This window comes from Rattus norvegicus, chromosome 11 (assembly GCF_036323735.1).
Source record: "Rattus norvegicus strain BN/NHsdMcwi chromosome 11, GRCr8, whole genome shotgun sequence".
Taxonomy (NCBI): Eukaryota; Metazoa; Chordata; class Mammalia; order Rodentia; family Muridae; genus Rattus; species Rattus norvegicus.
In genome coordinates this window covers 64,417,718-64,428,856 of record NC_086029.1, presented here as the reverse complement: position 1 = coordinate 64,428,856, position 11,139 = coordinate 64,417,718, and the positions used below count along the sequence as shown (strand labels likewise).

Genomic DNA, 11,139 nt, shown 5'->3' with positions numbered 1-11,139 from the left:
AAATTATGGAGTGTTTGCAAGCCACCTCATTCTTACCTGGGGTTTTCCGGGGGGCGAAAAAAAATAGAATGGTGGATCCCTTCATTTGAATCTTCTGGAAAAGCATAATTTTGAACTGACTCATACGAATATAATTTTTAAATCTTGAAATGACTCATGCTGCTATAAAATGGACCAACATTTTAATTTTACTCCTTTAAGGAACAAATCAACAAGTAGACAAAAACCACTTTTGAAGGCAAATAGGTAGACCAGACACATCATAGGTAAGAATACTTAAAGGATTTAATAAGGGATGCAAAACTGGTTGGGATCTCCAGGTATTTTAAATTAGTATGGTGGGACCCCTCTTCCATGAGGTACAAATCGGCTACAAGGAACAGTTTCTATCTCTATAGAAGAATCCTGGGAATGACCCTCCATTCTAACAACTTACACAATCGGAGATGGTCGAGGTGAAGTCAGTGGATTCAGAAACTGTAGAATCTTAAAATTGCAGGTCTGCTAGATAATGCCCAGTAGCCACTAACAAGACAATCTGGGAGCTTTCTGACCACTTCAGAGTCTTTACAGTTATTTTCTGATACTTCCCATCCTTTGTGACATCACTTCTCCCCCCATCTCCCTTTGTACAACGTGATTCCTTGCCCTCGATGTCTCTTTCTCCAGGGAAATAACACAAAACTCCAAGGGTATAGAGATTGTATTTGGACATGAAGCCTGGGGCTTCCTAATATTTGGCTGGCTAAAAAACTAGAGAACTGGGAAAGGTCAACCGTGCATGCCACCAAGGCTACATTCCCCAGAGTGTCCAGAAGGCCCAGCTCATCTCAGTAGATGCCGTGATGTCCAGTTTTATGCTGTTGCCCTGTGTTTGTGCAACATGGTGTTTCTTAGGGAATATTTCTTAGTTGTTTTCTCCTGCATTGCTCCTTAGTGTTCTAGGAAGTCTAGGAAGGGTCGTTCACTCTGACGCTTCTTATTAAACCGTGCTATAGGAGATTGACTTGCTCAGCACTGCACACCAGCGTGCCAGGCAGAGGACTTGTGTTTGAGTTTTCTTGAACACAGTGCAGAGTGTATTCTGGTGTAGAACCTTACATTCACCCCCCGATGAGTGTTTATTAATAATTATACTTAGAGTAATATTTTATGCCTTCAATTTTATGTCTAGTTTACATAGAAGGAGGAAATATTAAAGATTAACAGGGCCAATGTTTTATATTTGTTGGTACTTTGAGTTTCGATGGAAAAGTCAACAAGCTAGTCAGATAAGAGCTTTTGATAAGCGGTCATGTTGTATAATACAACTGGAGTTTCTCCACATCTTTGCCATTCGAGTGGAATGGGAAGCAGGGTACCAGGGCGGTTTATTGCCATTGAGAACAGCCAATGGGCATCTCTACCCATCAACAGCATCTGCTGTTGGTTTCAACTTGTTTCTTGGCTTTTAGGGTAGTTTATGGTTTATTGGAGGAAGAAATACCTGTAATCTACATTTCAGAATTGTTCTGTAGACTCAATGAAATGTCGGGGTAGGAGAAATGCCATTCAATTGTGTGCCAGCCTTTGTGAGACTTGCATACAAAGTGTCTATCGCTGTCTCTTTTGAAGTGGGAAATAGCCACAGAGAACATTTTTTTCCCTCGTTAGTATTCCAAGACTTCCCATCCTCTTGGAAAGATAAGATTTGATTCATTCCAGTTGCTTTGTATATTAAAGTATAATAGAACTGGCCACTTTTTTTTTTTTTTGGGTTATGCAGCCTGAGTGAAGAGATAAATTTCGTATCACTTTAGCACATTGCATCTAGAAGACATGTATAGAAGTTGAGCCCGAATAGAATATTTGGTTTTCTATTCATGGTGTTCCCATAGTAAGGATAGTATTTTCCTACTTATATCAGTAAGCAGACATGATTACTTCAGAGCTTGCGAAGCTAGATACTGTACCTTGCATATTCCAACACAATTGGTAAATTTATCCCCAAGATGCATGGTAATGCATACTTTGTAGTATTAAGACCGAATAAAGGAAAGCTATAGTCTACTAGCTGGTGTGCAAATGATTTGTTGCTGTTTTTCACCTTGCTCTTGTATTACAAGCATAAATGAACAATTGAAGTAGCCTTCTTTATGTTAATGGTTTGTAATACACCTAAGATAATAGATCACGTATGCGGATTTTAATGAAATGTTTTTGTGTCTGTATTCCAGGTTCAGCTCAACTCCTGCTTAGTAAAGTCAAATCTGTAGAGTTCACGTCATGCAATGACACTGTGGTCATCCCTTGCAAAGTCCTTAATGTGGAAGCCCAAAGCACCGATGAAATGTTTGTGAAGTGGAAGTTGAACAAATCGTATATTTTCATCTATGATGGAAATAAAAATAGCACTACTAGAGAACAAAACTTTACCAGTGCAAAAATCTCGGTCTCAGACTTGCTCAAAGGCATTGCCTCTTTGACAATGGATACCCATGAGGCTGTGGTGGGAAACTACACCTGTGAAGTGACTGAGCTTTCCAGAGAAGGCAAAACAGTTATAGAGCTGAAAAACCGCCCAGGTAAGTGATGCAGTTTGCTTGTTCTGAGTCTCCTGTTGAAATATGGTTGCCACTGTGGGAGTCCTGTGAGGTGGGACCTTGAAGAAGTCACTAGGAGGAATTAAGGCTCTTCTCGGGCAGGTGGACTGGCCATCTGGAGAGAAACAGGACACTCATGTTTCTGTCTCTTTTACAAACACTCGCCATCTAGCTCCTCTACAGTGTTGTGAGGTAGCACAAAGATCTGTCTCAGAAACTGAGCAGGCGCCAACACTGTGCCGTGGAACTTAGAGGCCTCAGAACCAGAAACCAAGTTAGGGTGCTTATAAGTCACCTCTTCCTGGTACCCTGTTGCTGCAGGAGAAAGCAGACTCTTAAAGCAAGTAAAAGTAAGACCATGAAACTTATCTAAAGGCCTCCTGTGAAACCGACCCTCTTAGAAAGAGAGCACAATAGTAGCCAGACTTGTCTCCCTTTTATAGCTCCTTGTCTCAGGAGCAAGGCCTAGCCTCAGCTATATAACACATCTGAGGCTAGCCAGGGCAATAGGAAACCTCGTTACAAACAACCTCTTCCATTGAGGTAATGGGTGTTTCCGTTCGTTGTGATCAAATGTCATCAAATGTAATTAATCTGAGTGTGGTGGCCCATGAGTGATCTCAACACTGCAGAGGCTGAGACAGAAGGATTGTTGCAAATTCGAGGCAAACCTGGACTCCATAGTGAGTTACAGAAGAGGTTCAGGGGAAGACCTCACCTTACCAAACCAAAATAAACTTTTGCAAGCAAAATGTACTTTTTATTATTCTATTAATTTGTCAAGTTCCTCCTGGTTATTTCGTCTTTTTGTGGTCTTATAGCCTTCAACACTGACCAAGGATCAGACTGTTCTTACCCCACTACCACTACCACTACCACTACCACTACCACTACCCCTCCAGGGAACGAGAAGGAGAAAGGAGGTTGCACATTAGGTAATCATGCTGATTCCTGGAGGCTTCTGTGGCCAGCTTGCTACACTTGCCAGCAACTGGGGAAGCAGGGATTCAACTTAACCGAATTGAATTCAGTCTTGATGCTAGCGCCCAGACTTTTCATGAGTGGGTTGGTGAGTTGTGGACGGCAGTGTTGTTATCTGAAATAAACAGTCTCCTTTCTTTTCTATATTTTGCTGTGCTGGCTGATTTTTTTAGAACCACATTACAAGGGATCTTAACAGTTTTAAAGAGTGCATCTTAAGTTCTACTTAATTCGAAAGGTGTGTTGCAGACCTCAGGGTTGATGACACTTTGAGAACCAGCTCTGGGTGGGGATCAGGACTGCTGAATTAGGTCAGCACTTCCCATCTGTTCTTGCTTTTAAAATTACAAAATGTCCGTTAGCAGATGGGGAGGGGTGGGCTGGCCTGATTAAATATTCTGACCCAGGATTAGACATCACGCAATCTGAGTTACACACCCTGTTCAGGACTCACTGTTCACCCCATTCCTCAAGGAAGACTCTTCACTGAGTCCAAGATGCCTATCTCTGAAATGAGGATGGAAATCTCATATATCTTGGGTATTTGTTTGATGTGGTGTCGACATACTGCCCGGAAGTCTGCTGAGAAGGGAAGGAACGGCTTAGGCAAGAAGAATTTGGGAGGCCTCTGCACAGAAGCTCACATATACCTTACGTTGTGATCGATGTTAATTTGGGTTGTTTTTTTTTTTTTAAATGTCTGCCTTTCAGGACGATCTGGTCAGTCAGTAGTGTGTACAGGAGGAGATCATCCTCTACCTAGTTGGAGATTTTCTGAGAGAGTGGATAGGAGGTTCACGGGAGTGAAAGGGCCAGACATTAGGAACAGTGGTTTGGATCACTGAGAAAAACCGATTGAAAAAACAAACAAAACCAAACAACAGCAACAAACAAACAAGCAAGAACAAACCATAAGTTTGAGACTGAAAAAGACACAAGTGGAACGGAGATGAGTGGGATGGGAATCCCAGTGTCTGAGAGGACATCTTGTTTTGTATATAACTGTCTTGTCCTTGTTTGCAAGATACCTTCTCCTCCATCCTCCGGACAGAACTAAGAGCCAGGCTTCATTTTGTGCCATTAAGAATGGGAAAGTTTTGTTGTATACAACATGAAAATTCTACCAGAAGCTTGAAGTTTCTGAGTTTTTATGTGTTTTTAATTAAAAAGTAAATAAATAAATAACTGGTGTTGCATGGGAGGAATCGGAGATAGAGAAGTGCTGCGTACCTTTAGTCACCCTAAGTGGTTGCATCTAATGTAGCTGTGCCCTGGTTATCAGAACCAAGGGGTTCACGGTTGTCCCGTGTAAGGGTCTCTGTTATTTCATCCCACTTGGCTAACCGCCATTTTGATCTCAATATGGAGCAGGTAGATGAGCACAAGCATCCTCATGCTAATCCTTCAGGCGCTCACCACGCCTTGGGTTGCTCCTGACTGGCAGACACTAATGTGTCATCCACATCTGTGACTCTGAAACTCAATAATAATTCATCAATGAGTTATTGAGTTATAATGGATGTATATGGATATATAATGGATATTATATATATATATAATATATTCATATTATAATCAACGAATAACAAATGATCTTCCAAGGTGTGCCCCACTCGGCACGATGCCCTTGAGATGGTGGGTTTCTTGTGTTTGACTGTGTTTTATTTGTTTGCTTATAACTTGTCACAGATGTTCATAACAAATGCTAACCCCGTGGGTTCTTGCTAAGGCGTATCCCATTGATTTCTTATTAGCTTGTTTAATCATTCACCTCAGCAAGAAATTTTGATCACTTTCAATTTTGGGTTATCCATTAAGTATATGCTGATGTTTTCTTTTTTTTTAAAGGAAACCACTAACAGGTTTCCGGAGTGGCTGTTCTTTCTTACGTTAATGTCAGCAATATGAATGCCCAAATCCCTCTGTATCTTTGTTGTGATATTTTGCTGCTGTTTTGTAACATTTTCTCTTTTTTAAACGTTGTGGGTAATTCAGTTTTAAAATTAGCATACGAGGTATGGAAATACTATGGCATCTTCAACGTGTATTTTAGTAGATTCTCTTGCCCCCCTTGTCTCCCGGCTCCTGTTACTTCTGGCCCCTTCCTTGGAACCCCCTCCCCCAGTCTCTTTGCTTCATCCGTGTACCCTGTGTTTTTTGTCTACTTCCCGTCTTTTCTAATCATCCATTTTCATCATTTTGTGGTCTCCTTTATAGCATTTTAGACTTTCTCCATATTTACACACACACACACACACACACACACACACACACACACACACACACACACACACACACACAGAGGCTAGGGCCTGCACATGAAAGAGAACATGTGTCCTTTGTCTTTGCAGAACCATCGCTTGCCCTGCAAGCTTCATTGCTTTGTTGTCTTGCAGCTGAATAAGATCCTCTGTGTATATCACCACTTTTCATTATCCATCCATTATTCACTTGGGCTGGCTCCGTGGCCTTGCCGTTGTGTGGAGTGCAGTGGTAACATGGCTGTGCTCCTGTCTCTTTGGTAGGCTATGCAACCATTTGGGTATGTGGTTAAAAGTTATCGTGTAGTTGAGTTACACAATAGGGTATTGGTTTTTTTTTTTTTTTCAATTTTTTTTTTTTTTTTGAGAAGCTTCCTTACTTCCTTCTGTAATGGCGGCACTTGTTTGAACTACCACCAGCAAATAAAGAAATAAAACGTTGCTTCTTTCCTTGCATCCTCATGAGCATCTATGTCAGATTTCTCGATGATAGCCATTCTGACTAGGATGAGATGGTATCTCAAAGCAGCTTTCATTTGCAATTCCGTGATAACTAAGGGTACTGAAGACGTTTTAAAATTTATCTTGGCCATTTGTGTCTCCTCCTTTGAGAATTGTTCATGTAACAGCCTATTTATTGATTGGCAGTTTTTTTCCCTTTTAGTTTTGGCTCTTTGTAAATTCTGGTATTAACCTATTTGAGTATAGCCGTTAAAGATACTGTAGCTGTCTGTTGACTTGGCTGATAGTCTCTTTGCTGTGCAGAAACTTTTATTTTATGTCGTTACATCTGTTGATTCTTGGAGTTGGTTCTTGCACTGTTAGAGATCTATTCCAAAAGTACTTACCTAAACATTTATCTTAAAATGTATACTGTAAATTTTCCTCTAATAATTTCAGTGTTCTGCATTTTAAATTAAGGTGTTTGATCCATTTATAGCTGGTTTTTATATGGAAAAACCAAAACGGATCTGAAGATTCTACGGGAAGAGGTCCAATTTGGCCATCACCATTCCTTTGAATACACTACCTTTTTATCAACTGCATATTTTTTGATATCTTTGTTCGTTTCTATGTTCTGTTCCATTGGTCCCCTTGCCTAGTTTGTTTTCTGCATTTATCACTGTAATTCTGCAGTATGATGAAGCCATACACACAGTGCCCCCAGCGCCGCTTTCCTCTTTAGGGATACCTCATCTGTGGTCTTCTGTGGTTCCATGTGGACTCTGGGATTGCTTTTTCTTTTTCTTTTTCTAGCATTGGAATTCTGATATGAATTATATTGAATCTTTAAATGACTTTTGATAATATAGACACTTTCGTTATACTAATTTCATCACACCAGAACTATGGAATGGCCTTTGATCCATTGTCTAGTATTTCCTTTGATGTCCTTTGTCCATGCTTTTAAGTTCTCATTGCTATTTTTCACTCCCTTGGATAGTTCTGTTTCTAACTGTGTTGGCAATGACACATAATTTCTTTCTCTGTGAGTTCACTGTTAGTATTTATGAAGGCTACTGATTCTTGTATATTTATTTTGTATCTTGCAACTTCACTAAAAGTGTATATTTATGTTAGAGTATATAGAGTCTTTCAAATATATGTTCATGCCATCTGCAAATAGGGATGGTTTGACCTCTCCCCTTCCTGTTTCTATTTTTTTTCATGTATTTCTCCTGTTGTAATGCTATAACTTCAAGCACTACATTGGCTTAGAACATTGAAGTTGGTGCCATCTCATTCCTGATTTCTGAGACAATGCTCTCAGTTGTTGCCTGTTTGCTACAATGTTGGCTCGAGTGTATTTGCCTTTATTATTTTGCCATATACATACATATCTATCTATCTATATATATATCTATCTATATCTACATATATATTGGCAATGTGGCATTACATATATCCCCAGGACTTTTATCATGAAGGTACATTGAAGTTGTCAGATGCTCTTTCTGTATTATTGAGATGATGATATAATCCTTTAGTTATCATATATGGTATACACTTACTGATTTGTGTATGCTGAACCACACCCATGGATGAAACCCTTTGGTCATGGTGTAGGATCTTTTTCATATATTCTTGAGTTTAAGAAATTCGAAGTTTTGTACCTATGTTCCTAAGGGAAATTGCTATGTAGTTTTCTTTTCTTTTTTTATGTCTTTGATACTAGCATAATAATAGCTTTGTAGGATAAATTTGGTGGTGTTCCTTCCCCTTCTATTCTGTGGAACAAATTGAGGACTGTTGGAATTGGATCTTCCTTGAAATTGTGGTACAATTCAGCAGTAATTCCATGTTATCCTGGGCTTTTCTTTTGTGTGGGGACTTTTGATTAAAGCTTCAATCTTGTTGCTTGTAATGGGTCAATTTAAATTACTCATATCGTCTGTCTTTAATTTTGATAAATGATATGCATTTAGAAATGCATCCATTCTTCTTAGGTTTTTGTAGCTTTTTGGAGTACGTGCTCTCAAAGCATTCCTAATGGTGCTCTGGGTCACCTCCTCCTTTTCTTTTGTCAGGTTAGTTAAGGGTTTATCAATTTCATTAACCAAGTCTTTGATCTTCAGTATTGCTCTTCAATCCCTATGTCATCACTTTCTTTCACAGACTTTATCATTCTCTGCCATCGTTGGGTTTGGGGCTGTCCTCTGGCTTTTCTAGAGCCTTGAAGTGTATGGTGTTGTTTATATGAGATGTTTCTCACTTACTAGTATTATTATTAGTATAAGTGCTTATCATTGTGTACAAGATAGTCTTGGCTGAATCCCAGAGGTTGCTTCTCTCTGGTTGAAAATACATTGTCTTGTCTCTCACTGGTTTCATAGTTTCTCTTCCTGTTGATTACTACTTTTATTTCCTGGTGTTCTGATAAAAGACAAGGAATTATCTCAGCTTTTTTCCCTTTGAGTTTGATTTGTGACCTATTGTGTAACCAGTTTGAAATAAATGGAAGGTGGCAAAGGGTTGTGTTGGGCAGTTGTCTAATATTCTTTATGTTTCTTTGTCACATTTTCTTCATTGCTAGGATGACTTTGTTCTCTTTCTTGCAGTTCTATGTGGATGTTTGTTTCTGTTTGTTTTTCTGTGATTCTTCCTAGAAAGGAGTGCTGTGTAAAGATCCCCCGTGGAGACTGACCAAGTTTGGTGTTGATCTTAGTAAAGTCATCTGAGGTTGCTGAGATGTCTGGTCTTATCAAGGTGATTGCAGGTCACCAATGGGCCGCACACTGATCACCAGCGCAACCACGTGTATTAAACTTGCTTGTCTCACTCTGAACTCCATAAACTTCTGAGAGCTGGAGTCAGAATCCCAATTGCTCACTACTGGAGCCAAAGACATGGTTCCCTGATAAACACTAGAGCCAAAGACCCAGTGCCGTGGTGGACTCTGGGAATATTGGAGTCCAAACCTCAGCTGTGCTGTGAACTTTGGGGCTGCTGGCATCAAAATCCAGGTCCTAGCAACTTTTATAGTTAACTTACAGAACGTTGTTTTTTTTAAGTTGGATATTTTATTTATTTACATTTCAAAGTTTATCCCCTTTCACAGTTTCTTCTCTGCAAACTCCCTATCCCTTCCCCCCTTATCCTGCTTCTATGATGGCGCTGTCCCACTGACCCACCCACTCCTACTTCACTGCCCTAACATTCCTCTACACTAGGGCATCAAGCCTTCACAGGAACAAGGGCTTCCCCTCCCATTGATACCAGATAAGGCCCCTTCAGCTCCTTCAGTCCTTCCCCTAACTCTTTCATTGGGGGGCCCAATGATCAGTCTGATGATTGACTTCAAGCATTCACATCTATATTTGTCAGGATCTGGCAGAGCCTCTCAGTAGACAGCTGTATTAGGCTCTTGTCAGCAAGCACTTCTTGATATCAGCAATAGTATCTGGGTTTGATGTCTGCATGTGGGATGGAACCTTAAGTGGGACAGTCTCTGAATGGCTTTTCCTTCTGTCTCTGCTCTACTTTTTCTCCCTGTATTTCCTTTAGACAGGAGCAATTCTGGGTTAAAATTTTGGAGATGAGTGGGTGGCCCCATCCCTCATGTGGATGGCTATGTCTCTGGATATGGTCTGGACAGGTTCTCCCTCCCCTTTGTGGGATATTTCAGCTAATGTCATCCCTGTGGGGTCCTGGGAGGTTCTAGTTTTCCTGGCATCTGGGACTTTCTGGTTGCTATCTCTAGTTCTCCATCCTCCTTTGCTACACAGCTCTGTTCAATTTTCTGACCCTCTGTACATCTCTTCTATCTCCTCCCAGATCTGATTCTGCCCCTCTCTTTCCCCTCCCCCTCCTCTTTTCCTTCCAAGTCTCTCCCACCTTCTACTTCCCTTGATTACTTTGTCCCCCCTCTAAGTAGGACTGAAGCATCCACTCTTTGGTCTTCCTTCCTCTTGAGCTTCATGTGGTCCATGAGTTGTATCATGGGTATTCCAAGCTCTTTGCCTAATAGTCACTTATGCCCTTGCATTTGGAGCATAGACATTCAGAATTGACTTTTTTGATAACTTTTGGTTGAAAGTTGATTTTATTTGGTATTAAAATGGCCACTCCAGCTTGTGTCTTGGGACCATTTGCTTGGAAGATGGTTTTACTCTGAGGTAGTGTCTGTCTTTGTCACTGAGGTGTGTTTCCTGTATGCAGCAAAATGCTGGATCCTCTTTATGTATCCCGTCAGTTAGCCTATGTCTTTTTATTGGGGAATTGAGTCCATTGATGTTGAGAGATATTAAGGAAAAGTGATTGTTGCTTCCTGTAATTTTTGTTGTTAGAGGTGAAATTATGTTTGTATGTGTATCTGCTTTTGACTTTGTTGAGAGAAGATTATTTTCTTGCTTTTTCTAGGGTATAGTTTCCCTCCTTGTGTTGGAATTTTTTATCTGTTATCCTTTGTTGGGCTGGATTTGTGGAAAGATATTGTATAAACTTGGTTTTGTCATGGATAGCATTTTCATCCATTTACACCACTGTGCTTTGTTCTTATTTGCCTCCCCTTACTGCCTTCCCTTGACCTTAACCTCTGCTTGCTGCTCCCTTTCTCCCCTACAATTCGTCTCTACTAGAGCTTTTGTGTCCCATGTAGCCCAACATCTCTCCTGTTCCTGGCCCCCATTTCCTTTAGAGCTAGGTCTCCCTTCTCACAGTCTTCTATTTGCATGTTTAACACATACATACTTAATTATTTACATATTTGTAAATACATGTAAAACAAGAGGGATAGGTGAGGATGGCTTGTTTTACTTAACACAATGATTCCCAGGTCTAATTTCCTGCAGATGTCATAGTTTTCTCCTTCCATA

General features: G+C 40.3%; 1 protein-coding gene across 10 annotated transcripts in view; it reads left to right on the top strand.

Moving 5' to 3' along the window:
* Nucleotides 1-11,139, top strand: part of Cd47 (Cd47 molecule) — a 63,948-nt gene that overhangs the window by 9,907 nt on the left and 42,902 nt on the right. For 6 of the 10 annotated variants that reach the window (XR_010055945.1, XR_010055946.1, XM_006248264.3 and 3 more), the window contains exons 2-3: nucleotides 2,217-2,564; nucleotides 3,404-3,517. Coding sequence is in view for 8 of the 10 variants with exons in the window: in XM_006248264.3 (XP_006248326.1) it covers nucleotides 2,217-2,564; nucleotides 3,404-3,517 (462 nt within the window). In the remaining 2 variants the exon portion in view is untranslated. The remainder of the gene's footprint in view (nucleotides 1-2,216; nucleotides 2,565-3,403; nucleotides 3,518-11,139) is intronic. The other 4 variants (XM_006248267.4, XM_006248266.5, XM_063270440.1 and 1 more) reach the window with 1 other exon arrangement.